Raw genomic sequence first — 20,659 nt, 5'->3', positions numbered from 1 at the left:
TGTGAGGACCGGGCAATCTACCAGAACATGCCTAAGAATCACAGGCATTTCACACGTGGAATATTCTGGTAGCGATTCTCTCTTCACTAGTAGTCTAATTAACAAGTTCAAAAAAATAAAAATAGAGATGAAAGTCCTGAAAATATGAGCGATAGCTCATTCGATTCGGAATCACCTCTACAAAAATGTTTTTGAAGGATTTTGGTGCAGGTAAAAAATTGCAATTGTTATTAACAAAATAAGATAAAAAAATGGTATTTAGTTTTTCGTTAATAACTCAAAAAATATTAATATTTAAGCAATTTTGAAAAAAACACGTTGAAGAAGAGGAAATTTCCAATAAAAAAGTCCCAACTCTCGAAACTCTATTTCCATTATTCATAATTTTAATTTGACGTTGAAAACAGGGTTCCGCGCGGCTGTTACGGCATGGGCGCGCTACCGCTAAAGAGAGTTAATCAAAAGAAATAATTTTTTTATAACATAAAATTTCATTTTAAAAATTTGAAAAAAATCTAGTATCTTCTTAACACTTGAATGAATCGAGTCCCATAGAAAAAAAGTTATCACCATTTTTCAAAAAGTTATACAATTGTTAACCAACAAATTTTTTTCCCAATCTCCGTTGGCATAAATACTGGGATAAAAGGTATAAATAATTGGCCTATAAATTTTAAACTTCGTGGAGCCCTTTTGATATATATACTTCAAAGGATCCTGCAATAAAAGTTTATAAAAATTCATTAATTTGTTAATTATGATTTTTTATAACTATTGCGAAATGAAATATCTAAAAATTGTTCTAAAAATTCAGTTATGTTTGTTTTCACATTAAACAATGGTAGTTATTAACAATTTTTTACGTGACTTGTTTATTGAATTGTTTTAAACAAATAGAGAAATTCAATATTTGTTAAAAAATTTTTTTTGCTATTTTGTTGTGTAGAAATAATTATGATTGAAATTTTTATTTTCCTAATTTCAATTTTCAATTGTTTAAAATCGATTTTGTTATATTTCGATTGTTTGAATAATTAGTTAAGGAATAATTTTCCTTTTAAAAATCATAATTCACACTTTTGAATAGTTTGGCAAAAAAAAATTTTATTTATTATTTGATTGTTTATTAGTTTAACAATTTGTTATAAACAAATATTGACCAACGTTATATTTTTTTCTGAAGCAGAAAAAAATTATAAGAACAGCTATATATAAAAACGTGCCATACATTTTTTTTATTTATTATAATACTTTCTAATATCATACGATATGGTAATTTGTTGTTTAATCTCCTCTTTAATCATATTTACCAGTAAGTTATAAAAATATATTTTCGACAAAGAAATAAGGGGGTTGAGAGAGTCTGTAATCATCAGAAACTCTTTACTAGGTGCCGTTTTAATGTTAGAAAGAACTTTATAGATGGCATAAAAATCATAATAGTGGCAGATTCATGTAAAAAAATAGTCGTTCGTTACGAATGCACATCATACACTACCAGTTGATTTGGAGGCATCAGTGAAGATTTTCTGATGAGTAGTTAATGAGGTATTCTGGTTTGGTATTTAGTTTGGATCAGCTGGGGGTTTGTGATTGCTTTTCGTTATTTGATTTCATTTCATTCACTGCTATTCATCGAAGATGGAGTATCTCACTTGAGTCATACCTCTCTTGTCAATAAGATTAGAATGACTATCTTTTTTTTATGAAAATCAGAAACCACAACACTTGGCATAATACGAAGATTATTATGTTACCCACAAATGAAACTCGATAAGCTAAGAAGAATAAATATCAAAGGAAATTGTTACTATTTGTATTCTAATAAAGTATATTTCTTGGTCGTGACAAAACAATCATCATAAATTGCTGTCTTATAAACACGACAGTATTATCTGTTATTAAAAGGTTGTTTGCTCGTGAGTAGCAATGATATCCGTTCAACTCATTCTCTTTGTATTCAAAAGTTACTGCAAACAACGAGTATTATATATTATGCTATGTAGATGAAATCAATACAGTTTTTCAATCACGTGAGTTACTTGAAATTGTTTCTTCCATCTAAGACACTATTGCACGCGTAATTGAAATACGCCATTTAATCTTCTTCTATCGTAGAATGTATCGGAGAAAATGGTGTAAGATTCGAACACTGTCTTTAATGTAGGCTTGCATATAATTGGACTCATCCACCAGTGACGCTAAATCTATCACCGTGCTGGGACCTCAACCTTCTCAAAAGAATTCAATATCGAAATCGTCTTCTACTACTAGTAGCATGAATAATTTTCAGCGTTTTTTCACAGCTGAATGATATTGACTAGTCGTTGAGTACCATAGATTTACTCCATTCAAACGAACAAACTATCCATAGAGTTATTCAAGAGCAGAAGTGTGGAGAGTATTTTCAAGTAACTAATTATTGATATTTTAGACTGTTAATGAAATTATTTTTTTTGCGTTTAGCAACATTGAGCGTAAAGGTTGTTAACGGCACTATTATTGTTCTGTTCATAGACTGGTTACAACTTTGAGTGGCATTTTTTTGTGATAATATTGTAAACGAATCTTTCCAAAGGTATCCTCCAAGATTATACGCCACTACCATCACACCAATGAAAATGAACCATGGTAAGTTTCCTGTAAATTTGGCAAAAATAGGCATTGATGTAAACCCATTATGCTCATGTGACAATGTCACTTTAGCGGACATAAATCACATCCTACTACATGGGCTGGAAAGTCTCGGGCCTAACACATAGCCTAGTCTTACGAGGGTTGTCTTTTATATTTCGGGATTAGAGAACAAAAACAAATATTAATCATCGAAAATCACTTTATTGTTTTTCAAAATATTCCCTATGAAGATGTATATTTTATACTTTTGCATGCGTTTCAACCAATTGTCGAAGCACTTTCGCCACTCTGATTGAGGTATCTCGAAAACATGCATTCTGAATGCAGCAACCGCTTCTTCAGGTATCGAAAAACGTTGACCTCTCAGTTTGTTCTTTACGTGCGGGAATAAAGAGAAGTCATTCGGTGCCAAGTCAGGACTATACGGCGGATGAGTCATCAAATCGACGTTTTGGGTAGTCAAAAATGCAGTTGATTGAGCCGATGTGTGAGAGCTCGCATTGTCGTGGTGAAGAGTGATCCGTCTTTGGCGGTTGGTTTTCCTGATTTCTTGGAAGACAACTGGCAAACGAATGGTTGTGACTGTTCAGCATTGTTCTAGTGGTACGGTTGCAACATGTCCAGTTTTTCCGACCATTTGCTTGGAAGTGCTTCGTGCGCGAACAACTTTTGTTAGATTTGGCTCATCTTGAAACACCCATACAGTCGACTACTGTTTACTTTCGGGCTAATACGCGTAAATCAACGATTCATCACCTGTCACAATGTCATAGACGTGTTGCGAAGCACCGTGATCGTATTTTTTGAGCATTTCGTTCGACCAATAGACACGAACCTTTTTTTAAGCGATTGACAAATTGTGTGGGATCCAACGCGAACAAATTTGTTTGACAGTCAAATGTTTATGTAATATTGAATGTATGCTGGTCACACCAATGCCTAAGGTTGTCTCAATCTCACGCTAGGTCACATGACGATCTTGCAATATCAGTTTGCGCACAACACAACAGTTTCGGAACAACAACTGATTTTGGACGACCTTCACGTCTTGGAGTGAACCACGACCACGATTCAATTCACCATACCATCGATAAACACTGGTCCTTGATGGAGCTTCAAGGAAAGTAATTGCTTGAAAAGTGCTATGACGACTTCGCCATATCAGAGACAACAATTAAACGTTAGGTTGCTGACTTCAAACGTAGTCGTAGAAACACTGATGATGCAGAACGCAGAGGACGTCCGAATGATGCAGTAACACCAGAAAACATAAACAAAACCACAAAATCGTTTAGAATTATCGAGAAGTGAAGTTGCGTAAGTTAGCTGACATTGTAAGGAAAACAAAAGAACGTTTTGGCTTTACATTGCATGAGAACTTGACAATCAGAGACGTCTTGATGATTTTCATCAGTATTTGACCATATTTAAACATAAAGACCGGAATTTTTGCATCGATATATGACAATGGATCGAACATGGACCCATTACATCTCTCAGGAATAAAAACGATCGTCATCTGAGTGGACAACAACTGGTGAATCTCGTCGGCTGGAAAGGTTATGGCCTTGGTATTTTGGAATGTGCGTGGACCCCAGAACCCAAAGAATGCTTACGCCAAGAAATTTCGATCGAATGAAGGGAAAATTACTGAAACGGCTGAACAAAAATTAGCACGTTTTCTTTTATAGGTCGGGTCATTTCAGCCCAGGTGTTATATCCCAACTTCTGAACTGTATCGGCCCGATTTCTTAGATATAATTTACGTTCCTCAAATATTTAGTTTTCAACCAATATAACAGTCCTTTCAGGTACTCTCAATGAAAAAATATACACTATAATTCTAACATTCATAATCAGATCTAATATTTCAACATAAAATATAGTGACTCGATTTATTTCGAAATTTCTGTAACAAAATAAACTCCGGTTTGATGCCAAGGAGGGTAATAAAAAAATTGTAAATGAAGTTAGCGAAGTAATCATGCAGTGACTTATTTTTACTTGAATTTTGGAGTATTTTTCATGACCTTCTTGATGATATTGGGAAGTCTAAATTATTTAAGAAATTAAAAACAACATCATCAATTATTCTCTTTCCCCAATTCTTAAAGAAGATTCGAACATTCGATTTTCTGAAATCATAATAACGAGTATATGATGCAAAACAAAAACTACCTCTGTTACACGCTAGAACTTTCAGGCTGACGTTTTACCAACTGATTTGGCATCATCTGAATAATCTAGGTAGATCATTCACTAATAATGCTGATAACTATTGATATTTTCATAAATAATATGTTCTCCAGGGTTCTCAAATCTCCAGTAAAATGCTTCAAATTGAATTTGGAAGGAACAGAGATTGGGAACTTTTGATTGTGATTTTCAGTTCGTTGAACTCATATCTAGATACTATTACTTCATCATGACATTCCAGCCATAAATTGGGAATGTAAAAGTTATCTTGATGCCTGTGACAATAAACATGAATTGCCGTATTATGCAAAATAAGTAGTTTGGAAGTGTACAAAGTTCGCCCATTAGCGATTATTCTACTCGAAGAAGTGATATGTTCTTCCAGCTGAGAATATTTCGAAATGACTACTTTGATAATCTGAACATTTCGATAAATTGCTTGTCATTTAGACAACATTTTGCTCAGGAATTTCCTGTGAGGACTCAGAAAATGAAGTGAGAGAAATGGGCGGAACATTTCCAGACATTTCCAGACGAACGACCTTGGTTTTCGAACAAAAATATCGTGGTCGATACTTGTGAGATTATTAGCAGCTTCTATATTTTTCAGCTCCTTCATTAAAATAACCCCTTCAATCGTTGTTCAAACATAAGAACCAAATGAAAGTATATTATGATCTTGATTATAATGGAAATGTGCATCATTCAAATTCTCAATAATATGGGCTCTCTGGAAAAACTTCTTCGAATATTTTCAATAACATGGATATATCCAGTTATATATTATTCTGATGAATACTGAAGGAAAACGTTTCAATACCTCTATGGAGACTACCAAATCATTTTTTCCATGGAAATACATGCTCAGATCCTTCGGGAATGATATCGAGTCGAGCCGAGTAAGAAAACAGTAATGGAAAGAATCCTCTTTATGCTCCTTATTGATTCATTTCCTGATCCATTGTAACATATATTTAGGTAGCTCCATCTATTTGTGAACCCACATAAGAAGTTGATAATCCTCCGGATCTTGCGCACTCATTAGCTTCTATCCAATACCTATTGAGTTAATCTTTTTCTGTTTGGCTGTTTCTTCAAGGCCTTTTCTAAGAGTCTTCATTTCGCTTTTGGGTTTTCAAAGCTCCGTCTGAGAGAATATCGATCCACTCATTTCGCTGAGGTCTCAAATGAATACGCCAAACACATTACAATTTTACCTGAAAACTCTTATCATTATCTCCTTTTTCTATTGAAAGATGTATAAAGATTGGTATAATATAGATTATTTATGGTTCCAACTTTTTATAAAATTATAAAAGTGGGGGGTTGTTAAAAAATTTATAAAAGTAAAGGAAAAGTAGACATCGAGTTCACCCCTCCTCTTCCATTCGCAAAAATCCCCAGAAAAATATTCTTATATTACAGAATTTTATTTTTCAACCGAATCAAAACTATTCCATTTTATGATTTGATAATTAACTATGAATTTTCGCACATTTTGTTTCCAGAATACCAAATGTTATTCCAAAACCTGTCAACATTAGATCAGACGAAATACTCGTGAAAAACAACAAAAAAGATCACAAAAGGGGAAGATCTGTAATGAACATCGACGAAGATGGCATCCCAGTAATCCACGGCGTGAGAGTACCCGATGATCCAAATGATACCAAAACATGGAGAAATGCCAGAGTTATCAACGGAGAATTGGTACCTTACGAGAAAGGTTACAAACCTCCAGCAGCTGTTCCTATTGGAGAGCTAATATATCCGAACAAGAACCAATTGAGTAAATCCCAGACGAAATCCATAGGCCCTTTCACTAAAGATGACAATTTGAAACCCGTAGAGAGCGATAAAAAACCTATGGGGCCATTCAGTGTGAGAGATAATAAAGACGTAAAGGCTCCAAAACCCGAAGAAGAGACCAAGTCGTACGTCCGCTTCAGTAGCTCTGGCCAAGGAGTTGGACCGTTTACTAAAGCTGATAATTCCAAAGCTACCGACTCCAAACTGATCGACTATATTAGGGAAATAAACGCTAAAGAGTCTTCCAAGGACTACTTCAACAGAAGGAAGCTCAGATCTTACGAACAAGAACACAATCCACAGCAATTCCAAAGGAGAATGCTCTACTATCCAGGTAAGTGTTTTCGTTGTGTTTTTTCTCTCGGTTGACGAAAAAATGGAAAGACTTTCAGACAGTTCACCAAAAATCCAAGGGGATATATGATACTCGATTCATCACCACTATATTTAAAGTGAATCATTATACTACAAAATATATCTTTTTCAAGAGATTACTCAAAATGATCCAGAACATTGATTCACTCATTTCTCTCATCAATCATTGCCAAATGACGTTGAATTATGTCTTCTAGCTGGTACACCAGCCACCAAATGTTTCACAATATCTCACAATATCTGCATATCTTTCATTGCACCGTAACATAACATTGAAATTGTTTGGTTCATTGCGAAATGACGCGGTTTGCTCTGTAAGAATTTTGAGTTTTGGCCCTGTCAATTATTCCGTAACGTAACAGAACGAGGTTGCGGAACGAAACATGCAAGAAGCAAAGATAAGCGTCCCAACATGTCACCATGCTAAAAGTAATAGTCTCTTGATGCGACGGTAAAGAAACCGACATAGTGGCTTGGTTTGTGAAAGTCATGAGTATCAAATTGGTTACGGATAACATGTAGCAGTACCTCGCCTCCACTAGCCGTAACGTAACGTATTCGAGGTTACATCACGGTCACTTCTTGCAAATTGATGGTTATGATTCTTCATGGGGTTACTTTAAAATAAGAGTTTTGTAATGGAACCTTAAATTATCGAGGACCTCCACCATTCAATAATAAGTACGAATTACGTTAAATTAATTAGTTTATTCAATAATAGTAAACAATTTGATATGTTTCCGATTATTTTCATTTATTGACATCTTCTGTAACAGAAACAAAGAGGAATTTTCCTTTTTAAAACATCATTTCATCAGTCCAATTGGGTAGAAATACAAAGTGAACAACTTTTCAGTTTTCGTTATATTTGTAACATAACTGAGAAATATATTTTGCACACTCTCTGATATCATCAGGCGAATAATGACGGTACCTTCTATTTATTTATATCAACTTTTGATAGACATTCATAAAAATAAATTAACACAAAATAGAAATTGTGATTTTCATGATTATAACACGAGAGAATGTGAATTATTAAGGCCAAGTAGATTCAGACTACAAAAATCGAAGAGGAATTCAATTGATGTTAACCTCTACAATATTTTACCTCCCCATGTCAAAGAACTAAATCAGTTCATGTTGAATATATATATAAAAGATCTCTTGATAACAAATTGTGTATACTCTACTGATGAGTATGTAGTTGTCCTATCCAATGCAACACGAACCATTGGCTAGTAATTAAAGCTGACATGTTCTAAAAATTTTGTTACTTGTGTGATGCAATGTTTGCCAACTCCTGAACTGTAACTAGGCGTTTTATATTGATAACTTTATATTGATAACTTTATATTTTTTATTCCACTTTGTGCATTTGACTTATCTTATTTGTATTACTATTGTACATCTAAAAGATTAATAAATTTATCTATCTATCTATCATGGATTATTGTATATTTTGTACTGCCTTTTCGTCTGATACAATACTAAGATAACTAGATTTTCAGATTTTTCATTATTTTTTGAAAGTTAGATATTGCCACTTTGATTTGGGCGACTTGTTATAACTGATTCACGATTTCGAAGTGATAATTTTATATTCAGAAAATTCCATCTCATCAACTGAAATTTGGAGTATTATAAATAATACTAAAAAAGGATTTGGAAAAGCTGAATACACTTATTTGAATTAATGAATCGAAGAGGTTTTGTATTAAAGTGTATAATATTTTAAAATTCTTGCAAAGCGCTTTCGACTTTCGTCATCATCAGTGCTCACTTGTCAGGCAACAGGAAGTATCAAGATAAGTGAATTGTACATTGTAATATTTAAATTATAAAAAAATATATATCTTGATACTTCCTGTTGCCTGACAAGTGAGCACTGATGATGACGAAAGTCGAAAGCGCTTTGCAAGAATTTTAAAATATTATACAAAACCTCTTCGATTCATTAATAAATAATACTTACCATATTATAATTTTCCCAAAAATTATACAAACGCTTTTTGTTTAGGAGAAACCTCGTATCCAAATTCAGCCCTTTACTCGCCGCCCAGTAAACTCAGTCCAGTAACCTTCAATGAAGGAGTAAGAACTCCAGTACTCCAGTACGCTCATCCGGAACTGGGGGTACAACCAGCCAAGGCTACTCCGGAAGAAGACTTCAGAGACTCTTACAAGGAGAAACACCCTTACTCTTTTGACAGTGGACGACAGTCTCAATATTACGACAATACAAACAGTTTGAACTATTACAAGTAAGGTCTTACAAAAACTTATTACTGTGTCCCGTAACCCAAATGGTTATTGTCAACCTCATCTGTTTTTAACATAATGACATTCTAATGAAATGTATATTGAATATTACAAATTTTCAGAAAAATTTCGAAATCATAGTTTTTTCAATTCATATAAAAATAATTGTCTTTGACTAAGTTTTTGAATGATTTCTCGCAAACGCGGAATGAAATAATTCACGTCAATAATTTGACATCTCAGATTAAAAAAATTGATTTTAATAATAACTCATCTACATATTTTACCTTTGAAGTTATTACAGTATCCATCATAGAGATAAATTTATTACGAGTATATACTTTGTCTCAAAATAAATATTTGTTAAGTTATACAATGTCATTGTCAAATTAATTATATGTATATATAGGAAAAAAAACAAGCAATATCTGGTAATTTTAGCCTCGTTAGTAGACTCGGCCCCGATTGAGTGAGACAGACAGCCGGAGCGAGACAGACAGTCAGGCATCCAGCTGTGGTGTACCAGTGATGAACAGTGACGTCACCAGCCAGGCATACAACTAAATTGTCACGCGAGACAGGATCAAATTGGTCTATATCAGGTTTTTGAATAGATCAGGTCTTTGAATAGGTTGAACGGACACTTCGTCTGCTTCTATCAGGTCTGCTGAACTGGTTTTGATCCGGTTTGAACCGGTTATGAACAGGTTTCATCAGGTTTTAACTGGTTTACAACAGGTCTGAACTGGTATTAATCTGATAATGTGAATAAATTCTATATATGCCTAGGCTGAGAAAGCTATTATTTACTGAGCATACTATTTGCGTTGCGCCGAGGGATATAATGTGCGAGGTAAATAATAGCTTTCTCAGCCTAGGTATATATAGAGTTTTACCACATTATCAGATTAATACCAGTTTAAACCTGATGAAACCGGTTCAAACCGGATCAAAACCAGTTCAGCAGACCTGATAGAAGCAGATGAAGTGTCCGTTCAACCTATTCAAAGACCTGATCTATTCAAAAACCTGATATAGACCAATTTGACCGTGTCTCGCGTGACAATTTAGTTGTATGCCTGGCTGGTGACGTCACTGTTCGTCACTGGTACACCACACTTAGATGCCTGGCTGTCTGTCTCGCTCAATCGGGGCCGAGTCTACTCTCGTTGAACCTTTCGATGAGATTTTTACTTCATATACCAGTCATTATATTGAATAAATAAATACTTTGAATTGAGAGAACTGAGGACTGGTTCTAATGGATGAATTCTTCCTTCAATCCTTCTCAATTGAATCAAGCTTGTGATATTATCGATTTGCTTGGCATGATAATGATTATATTAATGATAATAATAATAGCCTTTATTACCCAACAGTTGATACCGCACAAATTTGAAATTAAATTGAAACTATTGAAAATGCTGAAGATAGGTGACTTGAGATACAAATTGGTTCTGGCCAGTCGGCTGTACAAATTTTTTGTACTTCTAGTTCTAAAATGAGGCACACAGAAATTTATAAAAGATAACACCTCCGTAGCATCCACATTGTTGTGCAGTAATTTATACAGAAGAATTATTCCAGCAAGTTTTCTGCGTAATTCAAGAGTTTCAATATTGAATGTTATGGTGAGAGATTCATATGGAATACCTCTATCAGGATAGATACAAAAAATATTTGAATTAAATAAACTTCAGGAAACGACGTTGAACTCTTTCCATTAATGTAGTATAGCCATTGTAGAATGGAGACCATAGAACAGAGCCGTATTCTAATTTTGACCTTACGTAGGCTACATAAAGAGTCAATAGAACAGATATGTTTGAAAAAGATCTACAATTGCGAACTATGAAGTCATAAACTCTCAATGCTTCACTTACTTTCGATCTAATGTGGTTGGTAAAAGACAAATTTTGATCAAAATATACACCAAGATCTTAAATTGAGTTACTTCGTGACAGTGAAATGGTATCTACTCGATAATTGTACTCGATGACTGACATTTTCCTACTATAAGATACTACTTTACATTTGGATGGCATTGAGATATAGTTTGTTCACTTCACAACAAGTCTGTATATTTTCTAACTGTTGTTGCAATTTATTACAGTCTTCGATAGTTTCGACAGGTAGATATATTTTTAAATCATCTGCGAAAAATAACTTATTACAATCGACATAATTACTGAGGTCATTAATAAATAATAAGAACGGAAGTGGTCCGAGATTCGACCCATGAGGTACTCCAGATGAAGGATTGTAATAAATAAAATCATAGCCGTTATAAGATACAAACTGTTCGCGTTAAAGTAAATCGGATTTAATGAAAAGTATTGCTGAATTATGGAAACCAAATTGGTGAAGTTTTTTTAGAATCAAATCAAATCAAATCAAATCAAACAACAACTTTACCACGATTAAATATTACTGGAGTTTTTCCCAACACCAAATCGTTATTTTTACACCTCGACACGTGTCTTCAAGAGGAAGTTCAAACTTCCTCTTGAAGATGATCACTTGGTGATCGAAACACGTGTCGAGGTGTAAAAATAACGATTTGGTGTTGTAAGTAATATTCATTACTAAACCAAAGGTTCCAAACAGTACATCATATTTAACACGATTATCTAAGACATCACTAACATTTTGGGTCAATATAATTAAATTTGTTATGGTGGATCTGTTTGACATAAATCCATGTTTTTGCGGAGATATGATATTACAAACTGAGGAATATACGCGATTGTAGATGACAATTTCGAGAAGTTTTGCAAAGTTCGATAGGGTTGGAATATCGGATGGATCTTCAGAATTAAAAATGGGACAAACTCGTGATATCTTCCATAATTCAGGAAAATTATTATTTTTAACTGCAAGATTGAAAAGTGTCAGTAAGGGATAGACCAATACACCGATGCAAAAAAGGACTATAGTCCTTTTTTGCATTAAACTAAAAAATAAGTTCACTAGAAGTGAACTTATTTTTTAGTTTAATTGCTGCAATCAAGATTTCCTGTTCGCTGTTGATACCAAAGCGCTGAATAACTGTGAATGAAAGATATATATGATTTGAACTTGTCGAAAGCCCATGTCTGCAGTATTATTTCAAAACTTTGTGCTACATTTTCATCTGGTTCATTCAAGATCCTTATATTGAATTCAAAAAGTTATATTTTCAGGAGAGGTTAATTTTTGAGAAAGAACTTCCAGCGTCGGTAATAATCCGGGAGATTGATGCGACTTTAAATAAAGTAAATGAAAAAAAAAAGAAAGTTTTTGACTTTCTACTCCTCCATCTTGATACAAAACCTGTGTGAATCTTCCGAAGAAAGAAAGGAAGCAATCAATTTAAAAAAGTGACTCTATACAAATATGTATAAGAAGTAACTTTCAGACACAAACTGGAAGAAAAACCCCTCTTGAAACAGCTACTTTTATATAAACATTGAAATACACAAATTCTTTTATATAAACACTGAATTATATAAAAAAACATTTTTCTATGCTCAGTTTGTATTCCAAGCATTCGTTATGAAATTAAATCAGATATCATTCACCGGATGCCTACAAAATACAGTAAATGTAAGAGGTAAAATTTCACTCTCATGGAACACTGTTATCCTCACTTTGAGATATTCGATGTTTCGCCATCAGACACTTGCTTCATCAGCTTTTCTGTGTCAAATCTGGATAACATTATAAATAAAAAACAATTATTTCATTCATAAAATTGAAAGAGTTATATCTTTAGGAGAGGTTAATTTTAGGGAAAGAAAGTTTTTGACTTTCTACTTCTCCATCTTGATACAAATAAATGTGGGAATCTTTCAAAAAGGGAGAAGCTGAGAGTTATTTTCTTCAAAAATTAAATTCAGATTCAAAATGACTCCTGCTGTTGGTTAAAGCAGCTTCAGCTGCGGAAGGGGCTAAGATTTGCTCTAAGAATGATTGCAAAACTTCAATTCCCCAATGAGGGAAGGAGGTTGAAGTTTTCAAAATAGAAATGAGTTCAAATTAATTCCTCAATAAAAAGGGCTTCCAATTCTCCATCCACTGATTTTTGCTCTTGAGATTAATGGATGGTAGACTCAGTACAAAATTGGCCACTGCGACCTTCGTAAGTCATATAAGAGCCTGGCAAACATTGAAAAAGTATAAGCTTCATTCGTATAAGATTCGCTTAGTGCAAGAACTGAATGAAAACGATTTTGATCATTGCAATTTCATAATGTTCAAAAGTATTTACTTTTTCTAGGAATCATAATATGTCTGGAAACTGTAAAAGCTTGGTAGCTTGACAACTGATTTTCAGGGATTTCAGAACATATTAGACAATGGAAGTCCGAACCAATGAAATTCACAAAAATTGCTATTTTAATTCAAATTTCAATTCGCGCCAAAACTCTCGCCGATGTCATAAAGTATGTTCATGACGTCACATCTATGATGTCTTAGTGAACATGAGGAGCCGTCCAGTTTTAATATTCTGTGATATCATTCTTGATTCTAACATTAATGAATAGTTTGCATTTTTCATGTCTTTCAAACCAGTAGATCTTTTTCCAAAATCCAAACCATTTTCAACGAGGTTCCACTTACTCCATTTTCAGTTGATACTCAAAACTTATGTATCAATAATAATTATAAATGATAATATTATCCACATTTCAACTTTAGATCACGATATTGTCTTTAGAATGTTTGTGATGCGAAAGTGGACATGGATATCCTAACACGGTTTCAATAAAGAAACGTGTCCAACAGTTTGTTCTTCATTTTCCAGGAAAGACGTTATCAATTATCCATATAACACATATTACATCAAAACCAAAACAGAACAGCCGCTTTGGGTCAAAATAACGGAAAGCATAAGAGACAACATGCAGAATGGATTAGAGCGCATGCAGCAACTCACTCGTCCAGTATTTGAACCAATAGTAGAAGCTACTCAGAAGATATCTAAAAATCTAGGATTTTCCAATAACCCGCAGCAGGCTCAAGACAAAGTTGGTCTCATAACTCCGGCTGGTACATCTGTTATTCTTCCTGCGTTGGGTCTAGTAGCTGGAGGAGCAGCATTAGGTGAATAGATTCAAAGGCTAACAGATCAGCAGCAATAACATTTTCATTTCCTATTCAGGTTTGGGTGCCGCAGCTGTGGGACGATTTCTGAACCCCATCGAATACCGATCCTTCCATGACGTGAACCCAAACGACATTCTGGTGATAATGGAAGAACCCAAACAAAACAAGGAAGAGGAACGTAAACGATTTAGAAGAAATGTCCAAGATGAGTATTATATGCAAGACCTGGCTAATACTGTGGAGAAAGATGTGCACTTGAAAAGATTATCTGCTGCTCACTTCTGGTCAGATACTCCATGTTCCAAGAGGTTATTTTGTGAAGTCATGATGCAACAAAATCCAGATGAGATACTTTTCATGGAAAAAAAGATGGATAAATTGATGTCATCGTAAGTATTTACTATTCGTCAACCAATACATGACTGTCACTTTGAAGTACCACTGAGAAACATAATGAAAATTGAATAGTTTCAATTGTTATTATCATGCATCATTTACCTGATATTCAGAAGAATGTATACAGGGATATAGATATATTAATAGATATAGAAAGAATATGTTGATTTTGAGATGATTCGTCGCGAAAATAAATGGTATTTGAACGATGAATGATCCATTCTTCGATTTAGTCTTTCTATTTATATTCGATATGAATACGCAATATCATTGCGTATTGGGAATTCGAAATTTCTTCTGAATCATTTTCCTTCAACTAGATTCAAGAGATGGATAAACTGAAGCAGGAACTTCCTAGGTTGTGAGACTATATCATGTGATCAAAAACATATTGTCAAGTCAAAATACGCATGCTGGGTGAGATGTCACCCGTGGAGGTAACTTTCCTCCTGAATAATACCTCATCCTAAGACGTGAGATGTCACTCGTTGAGGTAACACTCCTCCTAAATAAAACCTCATCCTAAGACGTATGTATCTATGCTGAAAGGAGGTGTGGCTCTGAGTCCACTCCACGGAGCCTTCGGGATACTGGGCGCCCTCTAGTCATACAAAGCCTCGTTTATCACAGTGGTGAAGGGTTTTTGAAGTGATCGAAGTATCCAACACTAGGTTGGAGATGGATGTCGACCTAACGATCTAAACTGTCCTTCCAGCTACATCGGTTGAGAGCAAGAACTTCTCTAACTCTTGATCCTGGTTGACAAACCTCGGAGACTAGGTGGTGCATTTAATGAGCGACTTATCATCTCCTTAGGAGCAGAATATTGTATGAATCTCTGCTGCACTCAATTCGTGAGCGGCATCACCAGGAAAAGAACTTCCTCAGAGCATATCAGCAGATGTTTGCGATCGCACAAGGACTCACTCAAACTAGAGGCAAAAAACCATGGGTCATGGAAAATATGTCAATAAAAAACACAGTATACCAGATGGATATATCTATAAAATATTTGTTAAGGTTTGAAATATATTGAATGTATCTATTGATGTCTTCAGAAAAAAAAACAGGGTGTAACTAAATAAGTGTAAAACATTCGAGAAGGTGATTGCTCATCGAAAAAAAGATGGGATCTTTCATATCAAGAAATTTCATTGGAGCATCCCTTGTTAAGATACAGCTCCTTGAAAGGGGTACAATGTTTTTCATAAGCAATAAAAAAGTTACAATATTGAAATTAACCTGACATTTTGTTCTACCAAAAAGACACTTAGCCAGAAATTTATTTGGTTTACCCCATGGTTGTAAGGGGTGGAAAACGCAACCCCTGAAATTTATTTCCAATGTAACTTTTTGTCTTATTATTTGTTTACCATTTAAAAATTTATTTCCGATAGCCTGTTTCATTCTAAACAAAAAATTCTTGAGTTTTTTGCCCAAAATAAACCAGTTCGCAGCAAAAAATTATTTTACGAACAACTACAGAGATACATCGTCATAAATGCGAACTAATCTATATAGTAGGTCGCTATTAGCGATAGTGACAATTCAATTGGTATGACGCTGTCATTTTGTGAATTTTCGAAATTGAATTAATACTAATTTTGTGTTGTTGTTCTGTTCACAATTTGTTATTATAATAATTCACTTGTTATTGAAATGGCATACACAAATGAGGAAATGGCTGATATGCATTACGTTTACGGTCTGTCGCAGGGGAATGGGTTAGAAGCTTCTAGAAGATATGCTGAAATGTATCCTCAACGGCAGCATCTTTCACATAGAATATTTGCTCGACTTCATCAACGATTACGAGAATATGGTTCATTCGACAAAAGAATGCAAGATTGTGGTCGCCATCGAGAAGTACGAACACCAAAGCTTGAGGAAGCAGTACTTAATTTGATTGAAGAACAACCTACTACCAGTACTAGAAAGATTGCTTTCCAGATAAATGCTGATCATAGAACGGTATTTCGAATTTTAAAGGAACAACTCTTATACCCTTACCATCTGCAACGAGTACAGGCACTGTTACCGCGAGACTTACCGAACCGTCTTGAATTTGGCGATTGGATGCTGGAAAAGATTAGAAGAAATTGTGACTTTCTGAAGACGATAGAATTCACAGACGAATGTAGTTTTTCTCGGGACAAGATTATTAATTTTCATAATTACCACATATGGGCTGATGGAAACCCTCACGCTATTGTCGAAAATAACAATCAAGAACAGTTTTCTCTTAACGTGTGGCTCGAAGTTATTTGGGATGATTTAATTGGGCCTCATTTTCTATCTCCTCGATTAAGTGGTGAGGCATACGTTCAATTTTTTAGAGAAGTGCATCCAGTACTGCTGGAGGAAGTTCCTTTGGGCATCAGAAGGGATATGTTTTTTATGCATGATGGGGCTCCCGCCCATTTGAGTCAAGTAGCACGTCAGCATTCAACTAAAGCATATGCAAATCAGTGGATATGTCGAAGAGGACCACAGAACTGGCCCGCTCGATCCCCGGATCTCAATCCTCTCGATTTCTCTATTTGGAGCCATTTACAGCATTTGCTTTATTGTACTCCTGTTCGCGATGTAGAGGACTTAAAAAACCGCATCATCGATGCGTGCAGGGTAATCAGAGAGACTCCAGGAATATTTGAGCGAATATGTGGCTCAATGCGCCGACGTCTAGATGCATGCGTAATGTCTGAAGGTAGACATATTGAACATTTACTATGATTTCTACATGTTGTGTGTTTTGTTATTAATACATTAGTTTTGTTTATTAACCTTCAATCGTTTAAGGCAGGTACTAACTACAAAATAACAATAAATCCAGTTCGCATTTATAATGATGTATCTCTGTAGTTGTTCATAAAATAATTTTTTGCTGCGAACTGGTTTATTTTGGGCAAAAAACCCAAGAGACATTTTTTGTTTAGAACGAAACAGGCTATCGGAAATAAATTTTTAAATGGTAAACAAATAATAAGACAAAAAGTTACATTGGAAATAAATTTTAGGGGTTACGTTTTCCACCCCTTACAACCATGGGATAAACCGAATAAATTACTGGCTAAGTGTCTTTTTGGTAGTATAAAACGTCATGTTGATTTCAATATTGTAACTTTTTCAGTGCTTGTGAAAAAAATTGTTATACAAATTTTATGTACCCCCTTTAAGGGACTGTATCTCAACAAGGGATGCTCCAATGAAGTTTCTTTATATGAAAGATCCTATCTTTTTTTCGATGAGAAATCACCTCCTAGAATGTTTTACACTTGTTCAGTTACACCCTGTATAATATCCGCCCAGTCACTGAATCTTGGAAGTGGTTCGATTTTTTATTAGCAATAGTAACTTTTGTTTTGGAATCAGTGTCGAAAATAATTTTTTTGCTCGTTTCTGAAGATTATCGAAGTTGGTGAAAATTGACGGATAATATTTTCAACAAATACTCAACAGTTTCAACTGATATTTCATTATGTTTGTGTCAACATAAATGATACTGAACGAGTGATTCCCAAAACTTCAGTAGTTAATTGATCGACGTCAAACGATATGGGATGAAAATAGCAACACATTCTGATTTGTCACGGAATCACGGTAATTCAATTGATGTAGTAGTTACCTTCCTAAAGAATACATTCACCAAATACATAATTTGTTCACTGCAAATTATAATGCTTGGTATTGACCTTATCCATCACAATACTTTGATTCGCCGCCGTCTCTTTCATGTTTTTCCCATCAACGGAAGTGAAACGAAACGAAATAATTAGACGAGGCGCTTTTTTCATCCATAACGAAGTGAATTTAATCATATTGCTTTCACTACGTTGCCTTTTGAACTTGAAATTGGTAAATAATATATTCAACTTCATGAGCAGCTTTCTTTTCGGGATAGTTATGCACCCGGTCTCGATCTCTGTGTCATCTGCTACAGGAAGCATAAAACAAGATCAAAAGGGATGGTTTGACATTTGACAACTATTTCGCCGAATACCAAAACCAATAATGGAATGAAATTTTACCCTTAGGTCAAATTGGGACCCCTGACTTGAGGTTTATCTATGAATCTATGATTTTTATTCCATTATCTTCGGAAGTACAGGTGGCAGTCTTTCTATCGACAACGAAGTCTCTGAGATCCCAAGCGATCTGCTAAAGTACTGAACCTTGCATTTTTGAGGGGCCTCTTTGAATGTGGACAATCCTTCATCCCATACTCGTGAGGATTTAATCGTCCATAAACACGAAGAAAATGAGAAGAACTCTACTAGCAACTTCTCTACCCCACATTGAGAGTATCACATACCAACCTACAATACAGTAAAGGGACGAAGGTCATCGGAAAGTTTGATATTGCTATCATACATGAACCCTGAGTCTAGAAGAGAAATTATGGAATTCGGAGAGGTCTGGATGAACCTCATAAACTCCAAGAATAAGCATGAGTATCTGAAGAGGATTGAATATAATGACGGTGAATAACTTTTGTACCAAGGACGATAGTTGAATTGAAGATAGTTGGTGAGGGGGGTCTTGAGAAAATCGTCATTGGATCAGCTTACTCCTTAACATAGTCAGAAACCGCTACCATCCAGGGATTCAAAATAGCTAGAAAGGATTCACCCAGCAGACAGATATCAGCTCTTAATTGGCTGTGGTGACAATATATCCTGGGAGAATACTGAAAGAGGTAAGTTCTCACTACAGACCGTTTTGACTGGAGACAACAAAGACTTGTGAAAAGTAAAGTGGTGAAGCCAACGCGAGTAGGCCGAAAAGACATGAGTATGTGCCTATACTCTCGGATGGATCTCAATAAATAATATCGAAACAAATACTGGAGAGTACACAAAATCAGGAAGAGAGACTATCAGAGAGCTTCTCTGTGTGTACTTTTCAGAGTCACAAATTACAAATGCCACACTAACGAACAGAACTGGAGAAAATGGTAAATTTGAAGAAAATTGAATGGGCCGTATCTTGTCCCGACCACATAAGTCGCAGGGTCCAGATGTCATTCATCCATTAATATTGTGAAAAAGACCGAAAATTCTACTTCAAAAATTATATATAATCGTTGCACCAAGTTTGGCTACTAAACCTGGAGAAATCGGATTCATCAAAGGATTTTGACCAGTCAATGCCATGTCTTTTGCATTCAAGAAAAATCACTTAACAGGCATAATAGGTCAGATTTGCCGATGGAAAGGGCTTTACGTCGAACGAAGAAGTGGTTTTAGCTACTTTCTTGGATACCTATTGAGGGCGCATTTGGTAGTACGTCCTTAGAATCAGTCATTCAAGAGTCGAGGAGAAGAGGCATTGACAACAGAAATTGCAAGTGGATGAATCGTACGCTAAGAAAAAGCTTGGTGTAGAGGGTGTAGATGAACATCATTTGAGAAACAGTAGTGGCACGTGTGGCAAGGGGTTATCCTCAGGGAAAGGTTTGTCCCCACTGTTATGGAACCTTGTAATGGTCGAGTTACTACGTTTTATGAACCATAATGGATAATATAGTGAGGAAACGCAATGAACAGAGGCTGAACAAAATTGACCATAGTAAAATTCACTAAGAGAAACTAGAGCTTAGGACCTCTGAAACTTCGAAGTGGAAGGATATACCTGTTGGGGGAGTACAAATATCCAAGAGTGATACTAGATCCCAGGCTGACCTGGATCCAATATCCAGAAAAAATGAAAGAAGGCTGAGGTAGCGCTGATGCTGGCCAGACCACGTACAGAAAGATATGGCGACTAAGACCAGACATGATGTAATAACTGTAAGATGAAATAAACGACCGCTACCAACAAGCTAAGTGGGAAACACAGATTTTCGGGAAAATACATGAAAACATTTTCAAGAAGGGACTGAATTGAAAAACTGTTT

General features: G+C 35.1%; 2 protein-coding genes across 3 annotated transcripts in view; both read left to right on the top strand.

The window, feature by feature from the left end:
• The window catches only part of LOC141485751 (uncharacterized), a 198,978-nt gene that overhangs the window by 11,846 nt on the left and 166,473 nt on the right, over window positions 1–20,659 (top strand). The window lies entirely within an intron of this gene.
• LOC111517848 (uncharacterized) overlaps window positions 1–20,659 on the top strand; it is a 57,917-nt gene that overhangs the window by 26,361 nt on the left and 10,897 nt on the right. For both annotated transcript variants that reach the window (XM_023174135.2, XM_074183180.1), the window contains exons 3-6: window positions 6,342–6,976; window positions 9,038–9,281; window positions 14,066–14,364; window positions 14,423–14,756. In XM_023174135.2, the coding sequence (XP_023029903.2) occupies window positions 6,342–6,976; window positions 9,038–9,281; window positions 14,066–14,364; window positions 14,423–14,756 (1,512 nt within the window). The remainder of the gene's footprint in view (window positions 1–6,341; window positions 6,977–9,037; window positions 9,282–14,065; window positions 14,365–14,422; window positions 14,757–20,659) is intronic.

This window comes from Leptinotarsa decemlineata, unplaced genomic scaffold (assembly GCF_025532065.1).
Source record: "Leptinotarsa decemlineata unplaced genomic scaffold, Ldec_3_MD MMD2_tig00026336_RagTag_RagTag, whole genome shotgun sequence".
Taxonomy (NCBI): domain Eukaryota; kingdom Metazoa; phylum Arthropoda; class Insecta; order Coleoptera; family Chrysomelidae; genus Leptinotarsa; species Leptinotarsa decemlineata.
Note: the sequence above shows the minus strand (reverse complement) of the source record. Positions and strands in the feature narration are given on the sequence as shown.